This window comes from Chrysemys picta, chromosome 2 (genome assembly GCF_011386835.1).
Source record: "Chrysemys picta bellii isolate R12L10 chromosome 2, ASM1138683v2, whole genome shotgun sequence".
Lineage (NCBI taxonomy): Eukaryota > Metazoa > Chordata > Testudines > Emydidae > Chrysemys > Chrysemys picta.
This window is the reverse complement of record NC_088792.1, coordinates 46,889,966-46,912,021: the sequence shown is the minus strand read 5'-3', so window position 1 is coordinate 46,912,021 and position 22,056 is coordinate 46,889,966. Positions and strand designations below refer to the sequence as shown.

The 22,056-nt window shown below is 40.0% G+C and overlaps 1 protein-coding gene across 12 annotated transcripts in view; it reads right to left on the bottom strand.

The window, feature by feature from the left end:
• Nucleotides 1–22,056, bottom strand: part of AKAP9 (A-kinase anchoring protein 9) — a 205,618-nt gene that overhangs the window by 21,767 nt on the left and 161,795 nt on the right. For all 12 annotated transcript variants that reach the window (XM_005282392.3, XM_042857292.2, XM_042857293.2 and 9 more), the window contains 8 exons: nucleotides 20,300–20,419; nucleotides 17,940–18,116; nucleotides 17,707–17,811; nucleotides 16,425–16,577; nucleotides 15,990–16,169; nucleotides 5,038–6,132; nucleotides 2,019–2,165; nucleotides 194–700 (listed from right to left, as the gene is read on the bottom strand). In XM_005282392.3, coding sequence (XP_005282449.2) covers nucleotides 194–700; nucleotides 2,019–2,165; nucleotides 5,038–6,132; nucleotides 15,990–16,169; nucleotides 16,425–16,577; nucleotides 17,707–17,811; nucleotides 17,940–18,116; nucleotides 20,300–20,419 — 2,484 coding nt within the window. The remainder of the gene's footprint in view (nucleotides 1–193; nucleotides 701–2,018; nucleotides 2,166–5,037; nucleotides 6,133–15,989; nucleotides 16,170–16,424; nucleotides 16,578–17,706; nucleotides 17,812–17,939; nucleotides 18,117–20,299; nucleotides 20,420–22,056) is intronic.

Below are 22,056 nucleotides of genomic sequence, written 5' to 3'. Positions count from 1 at the left end.
GGGAGGGATTTAGGAACTCTCCATGGGGTGGAGCAACTCTACACAATTCCAAACACAGTACAGTGCCTTAATGGCACAGTCTTCCATGATTAAGAGGACTCAAAATAGGAACCCTTACTTAGGATTAGCATGAACTAAAAAATTCTTTATAAAATACAGAATGACAAAATAAATTTTTTTTTACAATATATACCTCTTTAGCTTTCAAAGTTTCTATGACCTCCTTCAAAGCATTACATTCTTCTGTTAATACCTGGACTGCAACAAACTGCTCTCTCTTCAGTGCTTCAGATTCAGAAATATGCCTGGTTTCCATGTCCATGATTTCAGCAGCATGGAGTTCTTGCATTTGGTCAATTTTCTCAGTAAACTCTCTTATGACCTCTGCAACCTCCTCTGATGAATATTCATTTTGTAAATCATTTTGGATTTCTGCATTTTTAACAAGGACCTGTAAAGTTTGGTTGGAGCTATTGATTTGCATAGTCTTGTCAGTCTGAGATGATGAACTTTTTCTGGTGAAAGTTGGGTCTTCTTTGGTAGAAACATTATCTGGTTTGTCAACATCCTTTCTGCTTTCAAGTTCTGCTATTTCCTCTTCCTTTCTCATATAATCTGCAAGCTTCTTTTCTGCTTCAACTAGTTTGTCCTTGACTCGGTGTAGCTCTTCTTGAAGATGTGTCATACTTGTTTCTCTCACCTAGAGATATCACAAATTTGAATTGCAGATATCCAAATACCTTTAAAGAACCAAGTTTAGTATTTTTAAATGCTCTATTCCAGGGGTCGGCAACCTTTCAAAAGTGGTGTGCCGAGTCTTCTTAAATTAGAGTGAATAAATGGTTTCCCGTGCCGGTAATACATTTTAACGTTTTTAGAAGGGCTCACTCTATAAGTCTGTATTATATGACTAAACTATTGTTGTATGTAAAGTAAACAAGGTTTTTAAAATGTTTAAGAAGCTTCATCTAAAGTTAAATTAAAATGCAGATCTTATCAGTTTAGTGCAGTGTTTCTTAATCTGGGGTGCACGCACCCCATAGGGGTGCGAGATGCCCTTTCTGGGGGTGCGAGACATGTGAGATTTTTTAAGAAGGTAAATCATTGAAAACACAAATTAAGCACAGGCACATACGTACAACTACTTTGTTTAATCAAACCTATGTATTTATTAACATTATGCATGTTTTAATGATTACTGTAATATACAAGCAAAGTTTTCAAGTTTTTAAGCTAATTGTAGTGTAATTTTTTATAAGGGCTGCAGAGCCCTGGGACCAGGCCAGAAGCAGAGCGCTGGGCTGGCTGCCGGTACCCCAGGCTGGCAGGAGGGCTGAGCAGGGCCGAGGCCCAGACCCCGGCTGGCAGGGGGCCGGGCAGCTGGAATCCCAGACCAGCAGCAAGGTGAGTGGGGCCAGCGGCTGGTATCCCAGACCAGCAGCAAGGTGAGCGGGGCCGATGGCCGGGACTCCAGCTGGCAAGGGGCTGGCAGCCAGGACCCCAGACCAGCAGCGGGCTGAGCGGCTCAGCCTGCTGCTGGTCTGGGGTTCTGTCCGCCGGCTCCTGCCAGCCGGGTTCCTGGCCGCTGGCCCCGCTCAGCCGCTGCTGGCCGGGGGTTCCGTTCACTCAGGCCAGCAGCGGGCTGAGTGGGGCCAGCGGCCCGGACCCCAGCTGGCAGCAGCGTGCCAGTAAAAATCGGCTCGCGTGCCGCAGGTTGCTGACCCCTGCTCTATACAATGAGGAGTCACAGCTATTCTTTTTAGATTAATCTTGTTTAGATGGATTATGTCTGTTAGATGATAACACAAAGTTATCTCAAGAAACAGACTAGATCCTGTAAATTGGTATAACTCCCTTGAAGTCACTGGAATTGCACTTATTTGCAGCAACTAAAGATCTGGTCCACAGCACCATGTAATTTTCATAAATGTATGAACAATGTGTACTGTACAGTCATTTTTATGATTTTTTTTTTCACCGGAAGAGATAAAACAATTATGGAACGATCCAGTTCTTACCATTAATTCCTCTTGAAGTTTTTCTGACTTTTCTCTGTAACTACTCAGTTCTTCCTTGGCAGCAGCTGATTCAGCTTTGATTTTCTCTAGTTCACTTTCAGCAATGAATACACTTCCTTCTTGACTTGGAGTTAGTTCTGTGACTACCTACATGTCAGTACAAAATATAAGCAGTAGTAGATAAAACATCTATTACAATGGCATCAAAATACTGATGATGCTGACTCCTGCATGCGACTCCACAAAAGCTAGAGATGAGCCAAGCCTGGTGAAGAAATGTCAATTGCCTTGAATAGGTGGCGTTCTGACCAACCTAATCTCCCAGACTTACGTTTCAAAAGGCCACTTTTCTAGATTAACTGGGATCCTCAAACTGAAAAAAGAAGTGGAAGTGCTGTGAAAAGGATAATCTTCTGGAAAGCTCTCTGGCCAAGGATGGAAAAAACACTAATATACTAAAAGGCAGCAACAGGGATGGGAACAAACAGTAAGCCTCTGGAAAATGAAGTCTGCTAGACACCATAAAGTTTTAAAGTTCTGACCTTATTTCAATAGCATTTGTACAAAAGGTTTTAGCACCTGTGGTCCAGGCCCTGCATTCCATATCTGTGAACTTCAGATTTTCAGCAGCAAAGCTGAGGTTTTCATTAAATTGCTAGCTACAGAACATACAATCTCTGCCTTGGAAAATGGAAGATAACACTCAACTCAACTTTGACTCAGAGGGTCAAATTAACAGGTGACATAACTGGTGATCGATGTGTGAACATAAATTGGCATAAATTAAACATTAAAGAGGTAGAAGGCCAGGGTTATTGCAGAAAGCTACCAAAGGAGGGTGTAAAAAGGTGTAAGAGAAAAAGGAATCTCTTTCAAACCACATGCACTTTTTTACCCCTTCTTAATCCTCTTGTTGGCTGTGTTTGTTACTATGACTGTCTTTTTGCTTCCTAGGCATATGAATTACATAGATGTGTAATTTAACCCCCATATACTTCACCTCTAAATCTGATCCATGGAATGGGACATTTCAGACATTAAGCAGCAGGCCTAGAATGTGGCAAGCCATAGGATCTGTCACAACCTCACTATTATTAGATGAGGAGACAAGGATAAAACACTAAGTTTCTTTGAATTTGGCTTCCATAATTTTAATAAATGGCATTGACAATGAAGTTAAAATTGATCATGTTAACAAGTCAAAACTGGAAAGTAGGTATCTGTGCAATGAAGATGCTTTCCTGGCATTAGATAAGAGCAAGGAAACTAAATCATCCAAAGCAGGACCAAGCTCTAGTGCCTTTGTTATTTACGTTATAAGAGCATCCTAAATTGGAATTTACATTATACTTTTGTGAGATCAGCTTACTTCAGCTACATGGATTTTCATGCCCGTTCATTCCAAATACAGATGGAGTAACACTGCTAATTTAATATTCAAATAGAACATTGTTTCCTAAAAGCAAATAGCATTGAACTGTTGTTGCAATGTTAAAAATGTGTAATTGTTGAATTCATACCATTTTAATAGTTGTAAGAAGTGACTATTTTAGATAGGAGTTGGAATGGGATTTGGGTAGAAAGACTAGCTTTTCGGACTGCCTGGAGAGGAAGTAGGGGAACGACTCCTCTTGAAGAAAGGAGAGATGGTCTGTATAGTGGATATATTTATTTATTTATTTATTCATTCATTCTGAGACCTGGGGAGATCCAGGTTCAGTTCCCTGTTCTGTCACAGATTGATTTGCTCAAGATCACACAGGAACTTAGCCTCTCTGCCCCTTCCATATAATGGGATAATAGTACTTCCTCCCCTCAGAGGGGTGCTGTGAGGATAAATATATTAAGGATTGTGAGTTGCTCTGATACTATGATAATGGGGATTGTATGAATGGATAGATTAGATAGTGCTATGCTCTTGGTTATATATGTACAGAGAACTTTGTTAGAAGAATCCCTTTGAGTGGATTATACCTGCTTGTAAATTTTCACTGCAATATATACAAATAACTAGGGCCCAATACCACAAAGTGACTTAGGCTTAATACAGTGGTGGTTAAGAGAGTTTCCTGAGAGGAAGAAGACTTCTATTCAAATCTTTTCTCCCCATCAGGTAGCATGGGGAATTGAAACTGGGCTTTACACATCCTGGGTGAGTACTTTAACACAGGGCTAAAGGTTATAATAGAGGCACTACGTCCCGCCATTTTGGATGGAGTTAGGCATACACCGCTGCTGTTCTTGCAAGAAATGGTTCGGGCACCAAAGGCGTTTCCCTTCCAGGAGAGGGTTCCGTGCTATGGATCCCAAGCAGAGACACAGGCACCTCCCTGCAGCTAGCTTAACTACCTGAGAGGGCAAGACATAGGTCACATCCCTTCAATAAGCATCTCCTTTTGACTAGATTAGGCAGCTCCCTGTCTAGCATGCCAGCTTTCTCAGGTGCCTCTCTCTCCCCTTTCATTATATAGAAAGCCTAATACCTAACTCAAGCTTTATGGTTTCCAGTGATTTTTTAGGTGCCTAAAAGTTGGGCAGTGCAATGCTGAGTGTCACAATGCCTAAGACCCATTGCGATTCAAGGCCTAAATCAATATGCATGCCCCAAATTAAACCTTTAATAAAAATACATTTAAGACTTCCAGTGCCTCAAAAATCAATCTGCAGATTCATGACAAGCATATCAATCTTATTATCTTCAGAAAATATTCACAAAAATTGAGAAAAGTATGCTTAGTTTTTAAAAACACCTGTTTCCCATGAAAAGGCTGGATATGTTTTATTCAAATATCCACAGGAAATCAACAGTGGAATTTACCAAAAGTGCAATTTTTGTTCTATTTGTAACTCAGAGGAGTATGTATATCTAACACAGCTCTGACTGAATCTGTTCATGCAGTAACAGAATATTAATGCCTTTAGTCTTATTAAAAAATGTGTGCACCCACCACAATTCCCATAAAAATAATTGGTTCTTAGGCAAAGTGAGCAAAAGATCATGAGGCATACAATTTTTTACCTCAGATGTTTGCTCCTCTCCCTGTTTAGGGGTCTTTTTAATCTCCTCTTTGTGTTTTTCCTGAATGTCTTCTAGTAACTGCTGAAGTTCTAACAGTCTGATTTCTTTTTTTATAGCCTCCTTCTGTGCAATTTCTGCATTTTCTTTTTCTAGCTCCAGGTTATTGTACATCTTTGCCAGCTGGTTCTCCATCTCTGAAAGTTTCTCTGTTAATACTGATAATTTTGATTCTGTCTCTTCTTTAGCTATGTGATTTACATTTTCTGTTTGTGTGTGTTTGTTTGCTTCTTCAGCGCCTTTGGAAAATGCCGGCATTCTCTGCCTCAGTTTATTTTGCTCCTGAATTGCATTCAACTGAACTTGGCTCACAAGAGCAGCAGCAACCTTTTCCTGAAGTATCTCTTCAAGTTCCAGTATTTTCTTTTTAAGTACTTCTGTTTCAACCTTGGCTTGCTCTTTCAAGTCCTTTATTTGGTTGTAACACTGGCACAACTCTGATTCCCTCTCTTTAATAGTTGCCTGAAGTTGCTGCAGCTTTATCTCCATGTTGCTGATGGTGATCTTTGTATTTTCTTCCACAGACTTAAGCTGGATTTTATTTTCTAGCAGCTCTGGTGACTTCTCATTCAGGGCTTCTTCCAGTTTTTCACTTTTGTCTTTGCTCCTGTCCCCTACTTCTGCCTTGTCACTTTTCATCAGTAAATGCTTATATTTCTCTGTTACTCTCTCATGTTCCCTCTTTAAGATATCTAGTTCTTTCTTTATATGGTTCATTTTTAATTTAGTTTCTTCAAGCTCATTCTTTGTCATGGATGATTCTACATTATTATCTTCCACTTGCTTCTTCAAAGCTTCTTTTTCTGCCAACACTGTATCAAGCTCATGTTTCAGACTGTCAGCATCCTCCTGAATGGAAGCAACATCTACAGGTTCTTTTTGTTCAATATTTGCCAACTCCTGCTGAAGTTTTTCAATCACTTCATTCAGCTGTTCTATTTCCTCTTCACTGTTTTTCTTCACACGTTCTTGATCACTTTTTAGGCATTCTATCTGGGCTTCAAGTTCTCTTATATGCTCATTTTTTTCTTCAATAACCTACAAAGTCAATGACAGAAATTAAAAGTTACTATAATAGTTAATATAACAACCAGATTATGCTTTCTCCTGGATTTGCTGGCAGCAGTTTGTTTAATCATTCATCCTCACATCTTGTGAAAGAATGTCATAGCAATAAATGAAATTGCCTTGATGATTTATCGCTCATAGATCTTTACATGAATCAGAGTACATGCATGTCGGACTTGGAAAAGAGGTGTGAGCTTATTGAACTATCCACTTTCTACAAAACTACATGTGAAAGCTGAAGCTTTCATAATATTTTTTCAGCTTTCTTGTCTAAAGCTCTGACAACATCCATCCCCTGTGCAAATTATTACTGAGGTTAAAGGGACTACCAGCTGTGGTAAGGTCTGTGCAGATAAATCTCTTTGCACAATCAGGGCCTTAGACATAGTTTGAGTTCCAAGAAACTAAGGGCATGGCTACACTTGCAGATGTAGAGCGCTTTGAGTTAAACCAGCCTTTGTAGAGCGCAGTACGGAAAGTGGTGCAATCTGTCCACACTGACAGCTGCAAGCGCACTGGCGTGGCCATATTAGCAGCTCTTACAACGACCACAGAGAGCAGTGCATTGTGGTCGCTATCCCAGCATGCAAGTAGCTGCAACGTGCTTTTCAAATGAGGGGGGCGGGGTGGAGCGTGACAGGGAGTGTGTTGTGTGTATGTGTGGGGAGAGAGAGTGGGTTTTGGGGGGGGCTGAGAGCATGTCAGCATACTGTCTTATAAGTTCGGACAGCAACAGACTCCCCTCCCCTCCACCTCTCTCTCTCACACACAGCATTCCACAGTAATGCTTTGTCTCAGAGCAGATAAGCATGCCGGCTGTCAGAAACGGAGATTTCAAAAGGCATATCGGCATGCCTGCAGTGATTCCAAAACAATGACAAGAGTGGCCACTTGACTTAAGGGGATTATGGGATCTTTCCGGAGGCTGATCAGAGCGCAGTAATGCAACACCTTGTTCACACTGACACCCAGGCATTTCAGCCAATGCGCACCAAGTGTTAATCTTCTCGCCGAGGTGGACTACCAGGAGCGCTCTAGCCCCGGACTCAGAGAACTCTACATGCCTTGCCAGTGTGGACGGGTAATGAGCTAGGGCACCCTGGGTTGCTTTAGTGCGCTCTAACTCGCAAGTGTAACCAAGCCCTAAGGTTCTTGGAATCATATTACCTTCAGAGAAATCATCTTGCAGTATATTCCACAAATAATCTCCCTCTCTCTAAAAAAGTGTGGATCCTCAATCTTGAAAATAACAGTTTCAAGACTGAGGGTTCTAGCATACACAAGTTAAATACTACTATATTCAACTAGATTAGTCAGATACTGTATTTCTTCACCATTAAAAAGAAGCAGCTCCCCTTTCCAAATATACATTCATCTAGTGATATTCAGATAAAGCTATATTGGCTCTACCACTTAAAATATACATTGGATTTTTATATGGAATGTGAAATATAATGGATTTATAATGGAAATGCAAACAGGCCCTTAACTATATTAATATTATTAAGCACAAATATGATATAGATTTTCTTTTCTTTATATATGTACCGGTATACATATTCTGTGCAAGCCACCTGTAATGAAGTAATTTATTTTGTACAAAAATGTAATTGAAAGAAGAGAGAGATGGAGATGTGGCACTATTTGTCAAAAGAATCTATAAGGCTGTCAAAACAATTCAGCAACAAAGAGATTTGTGATGATACAAGGAGAGCAAAACAATACAGTTCTGGACTAACTCATGATATCTGAAGTTACCAGATTCATATTCTTAACTACCTAGAAATTAGTTGAGTAACGGAAACAGCCCAATATGTCCTCACTGAAGAGGATGACTTTATGATGCAGATAATAGAGAATATGATCAAAAGAGAGTCTGACTTCTTTCTGAGCTTGAATAAGAGAAGAAAAGGGAAATTTGGGGTCAGTGAACATAAAAATTTACCAGAATAAGGAAAGAGTTCACCAACAGCAGCAGTAATAAAAGAGTATAAGATTTCAAGAGGACAAGTTTTGGAGAATTAAGAATATAATATGCAATGTACAGTGGGAGAAACTTCTCATTCCACAAGTGTAGAAGAATGCTGGAGGACCCTCAAACACACCATAATTCAGGTGCACCAGAGTAAGAGGAATAAGGATGAGAGAAACAAGAAGTGGTCAATATGGCTTCATAAGGAATTGATCAAATATCTTAGGTTAAAAAAAAGTCTGTACTGGAAATGGAAAAGTAGCAGGCAGGCAAACAAGAATATTCAGTCAGTCAATACTTGTATAGAAAAGATAAGGATAGCAACAAACAATGAGCTAATGATAGCCAAAGTACTTCACAGAGTAAAAAGGGCTTTCAGAAGAATATCAGGAGCAAAAAGCCCACTAAAGAGAAAATAGGTCAGCTCATAAAGAAAGTTGGGGATAAAATTAATGACTACAAAATAATTAAACTGCTGAATTTCCCTTTGCTCTCTACCCTTCAATACATTTAGACAATTAGGAAAATTGTAAAGTTGTAAAATGCAAGATTACTTGGAAAATGTGAGCATATATAAATCAGTAGGGCCAATTTTGCATCCTAACTAATATGTTAAATACATTTTCCAATTAACATATTTTTGGAAAGTCTCAGAGAATTGCAGAAATCCTAGAAGACTGAAGAAAAGCAACTGAGGTACTGATTTCCAAAAAACAAAAGAAGAGTGATCCTGGCAATTTCTACCTAGTATGTTTCATTTCTGACCCCAGTAAAACTGTTGAGGGAAAAAAAAATCATTTATCTTTTAGTGGATAATGCAACCATGAGTAACAAGCAGTTTGGGTTTATAAAGAAGAAATCATGCTGTAGACATTTGATTGGTTTACCACAGAATTACACTTGAATTTTAGTAAAGCATTCACACAGTATCAAGAAATCCTGCACACAAAATTCATTTAATTAGGCACGAGTATAATATGCAATTAGTCAAATAGACTGAAAGTTGGTGAAAGACCACAAAGAAAGTGATTGTAAAAACAGAACAAACACTGAAGGGAGGAAGAGGTCTAGAAGAGTAATGAAGCGATCGATCTAAAGTAGTGGTTCCTGAACTTTTTAGCAAGCCAACCCAACAACTGCATTTTGCCTGATTTTGTGACCAGCACAAGGTCCATCTTTGGAAAGGGAGGGGCATACAAAATCATAGGCTAGTGTCCTCCTTCTCCACCGCCACCTCCTCTTCATCCTTGCCCCGCTGAGAGGGCACTGGCCACCTGCAGCAACACCCTCCGCCCTGGCCCCGCAACCCTAATACCGGCTCGTTTAGGTGGGGAGGCCCCAGCGGGGAGCAGGGGTTTGAAGGGCGAGCCTGCCTCACACTCACCCTGCAATAGCAGCTCCTGTCCTACAGGTTTGGGCCTGGCTTCCTACTCCGGGCATTGCAACCTGGTGCACAGGGTAGCCGCGCCACTCAGGTTTGGCCCAGCCACCCTTCCATCATGACAGAGGGACAACTGGGCAAAATTTGAGTGAGTGGCATTGCAATCTGGTTTGACCCAGCCGCCCTATGGAACAGGAGCCACCGCTGCAGAGTAAGTGCAGAGTGGGGGGCCTCCCCTCTGCATTGGGCCCACAACCCTCCTAGAACCTTTATGTGATCCACTGGCAGGTCAGAAGCCATTGTTTGGGAAATACTGATCTAAGGTCTAGTCTTATTTATATCTATATCTTGCACCAAGGAGAGAAGGGAATTATTGAACATGCTAGAGAATATAACTAAGAGTGATGGGATGAAATTAAGAAAGGGATAATATAGGTTGAAGCTGAGCAAGGCTTCTGTTTTTCGAGATTTAACAACTTCATTTTGGGGGTTATTTTTGAGCAATTTTTGAATTTTACATAGCTCAAAAAAAATCAGTCTTTTTCGGGGCTTTTTGTTTGTAAATACTGTAATGAGTAATGTACACTATACTCATTACTCCTGTACTATAATGACTAATCTCTTCGTAATGTTCCCTAGAGCACTTTAACCTAGTACTCTTTCTAACAGCACTAGTTAAAGTAGGGAACCTAATAGGTTCTATATGGACCAGTTAATGAACAACACACATTAGAGTGCTTTAGAAATCATAGCCCCATAGTCTGCATTCCTGTTCTATGCAGATAAGCCCCTAGACACAAGTAACCATTTCTGGGGGTTTTCTGGTGTTCATTTGATAAAGCGAGCACCTGTACAGTAACTGGAGTGCTTTAAGATATTTGTCCCTCAGCATGCTCCACTTCAAGTGTGTGTATGCCCATGCAGTTTCAATCAGAGAGTTCTGTCAGCAGTGTCTGCGGGCCCATGCCTGCACCCTATACATCCTCATGCTCCGGGTCCAAGGGCACGTAGGGAAAGGAGGACCTGCTCTCGCCACTCCAGTTCTTTCTCTACCACAAAGTCCACGGGTAAGACCTCCAAAGCAGAGAGGAAGGAGGGCAGGCAGTGGAGTACCCACAGGGACAAAACATCTTGAAGAACTCCAGTTACTATATAGGTAAGTAAACTCCCCTTCTTTAACATGTTGTCTCAATGGGTGCTGAACTTCAGGTGGCTCCTGGGCAGTGCCCCAGCTATGGCCGATGCTGAGCAGATGGATTTAGTACACATCAGAGAACAGCCTAGCCAAAGGCTGCATCTGCCCTAGAAGCAAGCCTGAGAGCATAGTGCTGGGAAAACATGTGCACAGATGCCCATGTGGCAGCTTTGCAAATATCTGTGATAGGCGTGTTCTTAAGTAGGGCTATAGAGGTGAATTGCACCCTGGTGGAATGGGCAGTCACTGTAGGTGGAGGATGCACTCTGGAAGCTTTGTAACATGCTACAAACTATTCATTTTTGGGTGGAAATTGATGATCCCTTCATTCTCTCTGTGACGTAAACTAGGAGTCTAGGAGAAGCTCTGAATGGCTTAGTCCTATCAAGCTAGAAAGCAAGGGCTGTTCTCACATCCAGAGTATGAAAACAGGCTTCTTCCCTTGAAGTTTGGGATAAAAACAACTGGTAACTGAATGTTCTGATTGATATAGTAGTTGAGCCACACGGAAACACCAGCATTTCAAGGTAGACAGTGTTGTGAAGAGGTTTATCTCTGGGAAGCCCCCAGGCAAGACAAATCTCCTCAAAGACCAGATTGTTCAGCTCCCATTCATGGTCCTGGTTGAAATGTCTGCTCAGGGTGTCTGCTATGGTATTTTCTGAAGACTCTCGATGCAGTCAAAAGACCAAACAGAAGAACTTGGTACTGGTGGCAGTGATTACCAATGACAAACTGTAGGAAGGTCTGTGAGCTGAATGCACAACTATATGGAAATATGCATTCTGGAGGTTGAGCGCCTCAAACCAGTACTCTGGATCTAATGATGGAATTATCGCTGCTAGCACTAGCATCCCGAATTGCTGTGTCTGGATGACTGTGTTCAGAGTCCTGAGATCCAGGATCAGTCTCCATCCCCTTTTTTCTTAAGCACAAGGTAGTATTTGGAGTAGAACCTTTCTAATCAAGTTGGAAGGAACAGGTTTGATTGCCCCCCAGAAGCAAGAGAGATTAGGAGACCCTTCTGAGAAGGGTCACTGAAAAGAGATGTGGAGGCGGGGGTAGGAGGGAGTTGAACTGGATAGTGTAACCAGATAAAAACTATTTCTAGTATCCATCTGTCTGACATTATATGCTCCCAGGAAGGTCTGAAATGGGAGAGGCAATCCCCTAGGGTGGGTGGAGGGTAGGACAATGCAACGTAGATCCATACAGTGCAGTGATTCGTGGCCTCAGTAAAGCATCAAAATGGCAGCTTGGAAGAAGTCGCTGACTGCGAGGAAACAGCAGATGATGGGCCCTTTTTGTGGAATATGGACCTCTTATTAGATGGTTCTGGCAGTCTTGCGGAGGTTGGATACTGAACTGGTGAGACCACTGTGACTTGCTAGATTTTCTTTTTGATGCAGGGATGTAGATGCCCAGAGACTGCAGAGTCTTTGAGAGAGTGTAGGGATTCATCTGTGGCCTCACTGAAGAGCTTGGGCCCTTCTAAAGGAAAATCCTCCACTGTATTTTGTATCTCCTTGGGGAGCCTGGAGGATTGCAGCCATGAAGCTCGATGAATGACTATGGTGGCAGTCAAAGAAAGATGCTGTGTCAGCTGCACTACAGGAAGCTTACAGAGTTCTGGCAATCATCTGGCTTTCCGTGATGAGGGCTTGAAACAGGTCCTTCTGGTCTTGAGGCAAATAATAAATGCAGTGAGAGATTTGCTATAATTCATAGTCTTACTGTGCCATCAAGGCATGATAGTTGGCAACCCTGAACTGTAGTGTAGCCAAAAAGTAGCTTTTGTGGCCAAGAAGATCCAGCTGTTTAAATTCTTTGTTGTGAGCGGTTGATCTACCAGAGATTTTGGTCTGGAATGGGTGAAAAGATACTTTCAACCCTCGGTTGATAACAGTACTTATATCAGCCCCCTTGCCTGTAGCTGAAATGATAGCAGGTGTTTGCCATATTATACAGGCTGGTGACAGCATGGCATCATTAACAGATAAGGCGACATGCCTTGAGGAGAGGTATACAAAATTTCCACCAATGAGTGTTGTGGTTCTTCTGTTTTCTCCAAGGGGATCTATAAAGTCTTAGCTATTCTCTTCATGAGCTCTTGGAAGATATTGCAGTCATCCACATAGGATGGTGGTGGGGGCATAACTCTCTCATCTGGTGAGGAAGAGGATTTATTAGATGGCAATGTCTTCTCCTCTGCCCTCATCTCTTGTTCTTCTGGAGGGTCTTTGTGGGGAAGAGAGTCCCAGGGTACTGGTGGCGGCTGCTCTTGGCAGGTCCTCTTGTGTGAGGGCATTCTATACAGCTGGTCCTGGTAAGCTGATCCAGAAAACCCAGTGTGGCAGGGCATAAGTTAAAGGAAAGGGACTCCATGGTTGTTCTTTAAAAGGCCTACAGAACAATCATTGACTGGTCCCTGGAATCTCATCCTCTGGATATACTGCACGAGAGGGAGACTGGAATGGAAAAGTAATTGTATCCTGGATGGAAATATCAGCATCCAGCAGAGGAGCTAGAGGCGTTGGTACTGGGACCATGTCAGTACTGGTGGTCAAACTGGTACAAGTAGCTGCGCTGGTATTGGTGGCCAAGTTCTTGTGTCAGGGTGTGGTAGCACCAGAAGATATGTTGCTACTGGCAGGAAATTCCTCTTGCCACCTCTCAGCAAATGGCATTCGGGCTCTTCTGACATTCACAGGTCTTGAGAGTAGAATCGGCTCGATAATGGTAATCCTGGGCACTGTTCCTCAGATTGAAATGTACTGAGCAGTGGAGACACCACAGATGGATGGTCTGTACGCTCTTTATTTCTGTGGTCTGAGAAAAAAGGTTGTTGGGGTCGAGGACAGTTTCTTTGAGGAGTCCCTGTGCTTGGAGGATTCCGATACAATGGTGCCACATGGGGTTATTTGCTGAAAGATTTTCCAGTAGGCAGCATGTTGGAAGTCCTTTTTGGCAATACTGGCATTTTGGTGCCCAAGGAGATAGCAGCCTCAGCAGTACTTGTACTGGGACCTGAGGTCTCCTTACTCCCTGGCCTTTGGGGCTACTCCTTTTCTTTTAGGCCCCCTATCACAGGATCAGTGTCTTTTCTTCTTGAAAGGCTTTGAAGTCTCTGAATGTGCCCCATGGTCTTTGCTTACTGGATTCAGAGAAGTCACTGAAGTGCAAAGAGACTGAGGCCAATGTATGAGAAGAAGGGGGGAATTCACACCCCAAAGAGGAGACAGGGCTCAAAGAATACTTCATAAGGTGCAACTTTAGTCTGTACTCCCTCAGTTTCATAGATCTGCTCTTGAAAATACCTCAGATTTTGCATTTTGATGGAATCTGAGACTTTCTAAAGCAGTGGAGGCAGCTGGAATACCCGTCACTGAGGGGAAAGGACCTGTGGCAGGTCTGGCAGGGTTTGAAGACTGGGCTTTGGAACATAACCCAAGGAGAGAAGGCTGCAGACAAACTGGGGTCGAGGGCAGCAGAGGCCCTGACTGTGAAACAAAGGAGGGGGCCTGAAAGCCTGTGCAAAGGGAAAAATAAAAATGACAAACTAAAATAAAGGAATAATATCAATAAAACAAGAAGAAAAAAAAACAAGCAAGCTATGAAAGCTAAACTACCAGACACCACACACTGTGTTTCCAGCTGCACAGAACTGAGAAGGAACTGGAGCAGTGGCAGGTCCGCCCCCTCCCTATATGCCTTTGGACTAGAGCACGCGGATGTCTAGGGTGCAGGCGCAGACTGGTGGACAGTGATGACAAAAATCTCTGATCGAAAGCACATGGATGCACACACACTTGAAGTGGAGCACCGAGAGGGACAACAACTTGAAGAAGAAACAGTGATTTAATTTTTTTCCCCAATCAGGAAAGTTTTATCAGTATTTATTGGTTAAAATAACAAAATCAGAAGCTCTAAATACACAGAAAGCTTCTTGACAGTAAGTTATATTAGATTCTGGGATAGGTTCACAGTGAAAGTGCTGAGGGCCATTTAAAACTATATTGGGGACATTTAAAACTATACTGGACAGAGTACGGGAACAATCCTGCACTGTTAGGAGATGTTCTTCTCCACCTCTAATTTCTATGATTCTTTCATTAAAAGTTCAGGTTCAGTACAGCTAGAATTAGCACATTGAAATGTATTAAAACTATCCAATTCATTGGAGTTCAATGTAAGCAGATTCCACTATCATCTTGTGGGATGAAATCCAAAATACTCAGCCAGCTCTTAAGTGTACACACAGCTGTTCTTTATGACTTACCAAAGGGCTATATGAAATGAAGGATATTTGTCTTTGGAGACTATGTTTATTATTAACATTTATATGGAGAGAGTCATGTGTACAACTATTTGAATAGAAGATAAAATCCCACCACAATAAATCACCCAATTTGCTTTCTACAGGAGATATGAGACTTTGGCCAGTTTCTCCTCATGCTTATCCTAGTTTAAATCAGAAGTACCTCTGTTGGGATGGTGAATCTATCCTGCACTAACCTGCTGTGCTCTAACTGTCTCTTTGCACTCTGCTGATGCACATTAACAAAGAGGACTAAATCAAACTGTTAATGCATACAGCAGACAAGCCCAGAATTATACCAATGTAAAATGGATGCAAGCCAGTGGAGAATCAGGTCCATTGTCTATTACAGGAGAAAAAGAAGTGTTGATAGCAGTTTAGAAAGCAGCAAAAAGCTAGAACTGTTAAAGTATAGAAAATATTGGAAATGGCTCTTATTCCACTTTGTCTTATCAGTATAGTGCTGCAAGTCTCTTGCCTGAAATCCTTGCAGATCCGGCAAGCATTATACTGTATTAGAAAAGGGTTCTGGCTCATGGTATGATCAGAAAGGCTGCATTTACACATATCCAGTGAACTCATAGCTTCATTAGTTTGAAAAGAATAAATTTCAGAAATGAAGCATTATCCAGCAGGTGGCACCAAAATGCAACCTACTAAATATATCTCATATATACAAGACAGTAGAATAAATTCAGGAAGTATGCTGAGATGCAACTCAAGATGTCTGCATCCTGATAGGCTGCAAGAGGATCAGGAGTACTTAAAGACAGCAAAGTATACATGATTATATAAGCAAATACAGGCAAAAATAATTCTAATGCATTTTCTTAACAGAACGTAGGATCCATAAAAGAACTGAGAAATAGTCATTAGTTTTGAAGGTTAGAGCACTGTATTCTATTAATGACTAAGTAAACATGTTCTTTAAATATAAACAAAAGATTTCAAAAGAATATACTTTGTTGTCTGTTGTGATGTCAAGTTGCTGTTGCAGTGTTGTTATTTGTTCATTAAGATGATCTATTTCCCGCTCCTTTTCCTGCATGATCTGAGCAAGTTTCCCAGGTACTAGACAATGATCCTTTATAGATGCATCTTCAGATTTCTGGATCACTAGTCCCAATCTTTCCATTTCATCCTACCGAAAAAAATCCATAATATGTGATGTAATTACATGTATCCTTTTCTGAATATTCTTCAGTTATTAGATTATTTAAATGATAGAAGATCACATGAAATAAAAAATGGTTATATGAAATTTTTAATATTTTGTATGTTGAACAGTACAACACTTGGGACATCAAATAGAGTTAAGGATCTTGGTTTTACCCCAGAATGAATTTATTCAGGGTAAACAGGAATGAAACTACAATCTTGTCTGTTGGATAATTACCTTAAATAATTTATTCTCTTGTTCCAGTTCTTGAAATCGTGTAGTGGATTCCTTTCTCTGGATTTCTAATTGCATATGCAATTGTTGAACTTCTTCATTTTTGTTTTCTAGTTCCTCTCGAAACTGCTCCAGTTGTTCTTCAAGGTTTGTGATCTGCACATCCAAAATGTGGATTGAAGGGGTTAATAGACACACAGCAGAGCCACATTTAAAAAACAACAACATATATCTGGGATCAGTTTTGTTTCTGCAAATTACAGAATTTTACTCAAATGAGATATTGTGTTCACCAATATACTGGACATGTTGATTCAAAGGAGCCTAATAGAGTTAGGTGCCCAAATTCCAATGAATTTCAATGAGAACTGGGTACCTACCACCCTCAGGTTCCTTTGAAATTCTCACCCATTTTTTTACACTTAGCTCATGTGACCGGGTCCTTTTTATTTCTTAATTTAGACTAAATGGGCCATATCTGGATCTCATTTACACTATGTGAATGTAGAGTAACTCCACTGACTCAGTATCAGTGCTATCAGAATGTGGCCCTTTATCCTTTCTCTCAGGATACATACTTCTGTAATCACAACTGAACTACATTTGTACTGATTCTCATTTTTATAAAAGAGGATTTCAGGCATCAGACTGTGGATGATGTTCACTCCTTCATTTTAAGTTTCCTGAACTCCATTCTGTTTACCATCAGGATACTTGCTTTTTGGCTGGGAAGGTATAATGTAGGTCTTTCCCCAAAACACCTTTAATGTGTTCAGGCTAGTGCTGGTGGTGGGGTGCCTTACGATCTCCAACACCTCGTAAAGGTTAAGCATAGCACATTTTTCCCCATTGCAAGGAAAAAGCAATGGGAATCTAAAAACCAAGTGCATACCTGGTCTTCCCTCATATAAATCTGGTATTCTCCAACACTGCCAGTCTGCTAACCAAATATATAGTCCTAACAAGATTTTCTCCACACGTGTACACAATAGCTTCACTAGAACTTAGATGGGAAAACAATTCAACTAAAAAGTGCCACCGACTGAATAAACACCACCACTGCCTACAGCACTTTAGGAGGTCCTTGGGAGAACCTATTTCAATAATTACCAGGCAAAAGCCTGCTCAGCTTGTGAGAGTTGTTGAGATCACTGTCCAATATGGCCTTGCTGCAGAGTGTATAAACAGTGAACTACAGATTGCTGCATTGAGTCAGGTGCAAAGCAAAAATCACCAATAAGTAATTCATATTAAAAGCAAACCTGAACATTTAGAGATACTCTACCTCTTTTTCCTTTCTATCTACAGCTTCTTGTTCAGCCTGCAATTGTACTTCAAGGGGCAAATCTCCCTTCACAGCGGCAGCTCCACATTGCTTTCTTTCCTCCACCTTTAAACAAGTATTATAATATTAGCTACTTTAGCTTTCATTTATTTATTATAAATTGAGTAAACATTGCCTTATTCTTAAGTAAATGAAGAATAATAGGAAATACATGGAACTTTTATACACAATACCTTTTGCAAATTGTCTGTGCTGATAATTAAGGCTTGTTCCAGTTCTCTTATTCTGCACTCTAGTTTCTCAATTTCTTCATTCCGTTCTTGTATATCTCTCTGAAGTTGCTCTTTAGAGAGCAAAAGCTCACTGCATTTGTCTGTTTTTTCTTGTAGCTGGTTTGTTAACTGTTCAACCTGGTGGACAACATGGTAAGCATGGTGAATACTCTGTAGCATATTGGAATGTGTTTCTAACATTAGTATAACACTGATTTTTGAGGGGAAAAAACTCCTCTGTTAATGAATCTCAACCTCCCTGGCAGAAAACAGTACAAAATTAGAGCCTTATAGCTCCAAATCCAATAAATACAAATTATGCCTCTGATGAGTTTTATGTTTTGCGTGATGGCTATAACTTATTTTGTTCTTCTGATGGTTCTCAGACTCCCTACTGGGCTAAGACATATACTGTGGTATCCCTGTGCAGCCCATCAGTGGGATCCCTGAAAAATCCAAGGAAGAAGTGTTTTGACTCTGGAGAACAAATTCAATTCTGGCAGTTCTGCTATTCTTCAAGTCCTATAAAAATATTTGTGCCAAAAGTCCTTGAACCAAAAATAATTTGTGAAAGAAGGAATGATAAAATGCTCATGTTGCTATGGGGGCAGAGTTAAAGTTGTCTGGGAAACCTTAATTATGCATTTCTGTACTTCAAAACATTTTAGCTTTTGAGTGTTTTTTATAACTGCTCTAACTTCATCTAGATCTTTAACATTCAAGTCAGTTAATATAGTTCTACCTTAACTCTAGATTAACAAGAAACTGTGTTTTCTGCCTAAGTTTTTAAATAGGATTTGGAGATGGCTAGGTAGTCAGCACAAGTAACAGGGGATGTAAATTATATGGTCCCACTTTCTGCAGCAGAAAACATAATCTAGATAAAGCATTCTGAATCTCCTGAAGTTGAGACATCGAGGTTTAGGAGAACCATATTAAGGGAGTAATGAAAGTAATCAAGATGGTAAGTAATTAAGACACCAGTAAAGATTTCAGCAAAGGTACGGTTAAGGTAAACACAATTGTGGCACTGTTCTAGATGTAACGTGGACAGAACTGCAGATAAGGAAAATGTGTGAGTAACGAGTTCAAAACATCTGGCCTAAGGGACAAAGATAAGGTCTGAGTTAAACTGAGTGATAGGGAGAGATGGGACAAACAGCTTTTCATTCATGAAGTGGATTTCAGTATCTGAAGTATTTAGAAGTTATGATTTAGCCTGGTGCTAACGGAGTCAATGCAATTTAACAGATAGAAGATAGAAAGATCAGATGGAAGGATGCCATCCGCCTAAAAGGGTTATCCAAGTTTGAAGCAACCAGTTAGACATCCCAGAGGGAGAAGATAAATGGAAAAGAAAAGAGGGTCTGAGACCAAGTCTAAAGATAGTCCATTGTGGAAGAACTGACAACATTAAACAGTAAAAGTAAAAACAGAGTAGTTAGTAATGTAAAATGCAAGCAAAGAGAAGAATACTGCTTCTTGCTCAAGGCACTTATACAGAATAGAATAATATTTCATAACTGTGCTAGTGTAAAGAATATAGACATGTCAGCTATAGCAAGAGTCAGAAAATGGTTTAACCTTTAATGAATAGGAAGATCATGTAACAGAGGCACTTCTGTTCATTGTCTATATGCAGTGTATTTAAAAGTTCACACAACATTCTTACATATCCCTCCATGTGACTAAAAAAGCAAGTCTAATAATTCATTTACATTATGTTATGTAGTAATACCCTCAGTTTTTTATCTCTTAGTCTTTCACATTCAATAATAGGATTTTCGCTTGTAACCAGGACCTTACAAATCATGTCATTTGTTGACAATACAATAGCAGGCTATTTGCTCTTCCATGTGTCTCTAACTTAAAAATGATGACTTCTCTATTAATCTCTCTATCTGTGGGATGCTAGTTAACTGTCCACTATTAGTGACTCTCTTCTGTATGAATGTATGTGCACTTACAATGGTTTCTTCACAATCAATAGTTTCAATACTTGAGACATGTTCCAGTACAAGAACCTGGATAAATTGGCAAATAGATTGAATATTTCCATACATTCTTAAGAAGTTTTATCTATCTTCATTAGTTGTTCCAAATGTGTCTGTTATTGAGATAGCTAAATTCTGAATTACTTTACTGTTTCAAATAACATTTTCAATCTTCATCCATATTGATTTATTTTCTTGCTTTGCAAAAGATGCAGATTATGTACATTATAAAATAATGTTATGTAAAAATATTTTTACAGTGTGTCCATCATTTGCTTTTATCACGTACATTCATTAAGCACAGCTGATAATACTGCAAAATGTTACCTCTCTGGTTTGGTGTTCATTGATAGGTTGAAACCTTTGTGGAGTCTTAAGTTGTTGCTCTAGTTTCTGTATCTCTTGTTGGAACACATCTCTTTCATGTTCTCTATCAATTGCCTGCTCCTGAAATTTAATTATGACAATGTTATTAGGACAAACATTATTAGAAAGACCCATATTCAAATTATGCATATAATATCTCATTTCTGCAAACTGTGAGTTTGTTTTATATAAACCAGTTTTTGTTAGGTAGCATGATCTCTTTTTATTTTATTAAACCCTCTACTTATTGAACGGCCACCGTACTTCATATTTTTCTGTTTGATAAGTCAAAAAAACAAAAAGATATTGTATTTCCCTATGTATCCAATACTACCTTGTGATACTGCATCAGAGTGTATTTTTTTCTTCTGCAACAGCCAGTCAGAAGCCTATTATTTTAATGTTTTTAACTTTCCTTTTTCTTTAATATATTTAGTACAAATGTAAATTCAAGTGTTGAAGTCTGAATACTCATACTAATATTAGTTTGGCACCAACTACAAAAACCAGATTAAAAGAATTAATACATTATCTGAATTTTGTATTTCAATTTTGTCTTGATAAAATCAAATTGTTTGAGATACGTTTTGTGGCATTTGTGAAATAATTTCTAAATATTCATATATAAAATGCTGCAACATTTGTAACAACGGGGGCTGTACCTCCCCCCCAACTGTCAGTTTGTAAAAGTAAGATTAAGTTTGTCTGCTAAATAAAAACAATCAAATGTCAAAGATACAGCAGCAAAGAACACTGATTCTCTCTTTTTTTTAATGCCACATTAGCACAATAATATGTGTCTTTAATTTTCACAAAAGTCAAATATAGTGAGACATAACATTAACCTCCATGAATTGCTGATTAATGAACCCAGGTGTATTCTACTGCAGGAGAAAGGCCAGAATTCTAATGCATTTATAAAGAGTTTATTTGTATTCTAGCCGAGTGCTGTCACTCTTAAACTCACATTGTTGATTAACAAAAGTTGGGTTAAATTCATAGTGATGGATTTGTCACTTGTTAATTTTGAAACTAGCTATAGAAAAAACACTAATTTTAATTGTAACAACAACATCAGAACAGTACAAAATGAAATAATGCAAATGCATCTAAGTGATAAATTATTTCTAGACAGGTCTTCCAGTTCACACTGCTTAGTAGTAAATAAAGCAGAGGTGGCATCACAAAATATTCTAGCTGTTATATTAATTACAAATGAAATTCATCCCTCCCTACACATAACTGGAATAACTGGGCTTGAGCAGCAAATTAATTGTAGCAGGGTGGAATTCATCACCTCCAACCCACAAGCAGGAGGTAGGACTTCAGTGCAGCTCCTCCAGGCTGCTTTTCTAGCCACAGGCTACAATGGCAGCCCTTGCTACTCTGTCTCCCCGATACACTGTGATTTTGACACTGGATCCATACTGTTGCAGATCCAGTGGCATGTAGACTTCCTGGCACAGCTTTACTCCAGAACTGAAGTGATCTGGAGGGCACTGTGTTCATCCACTGCATCCCAGTGAATTTCACCTAGTTTGAATGAACATCATTACCAGTGGCCTAACCTTACAGTTAATTTGTAAAGTAGTTTTTGGTACATGATCCTCTGCAGGAGACTTCCTGCCAAGTCAGAATCTGCAGATTGCTACCACACCTACTCTGCTGGTGCAAAAACTGCATGAATGATTGCAGAAAGAGAGAGTAGATGGAGCAGA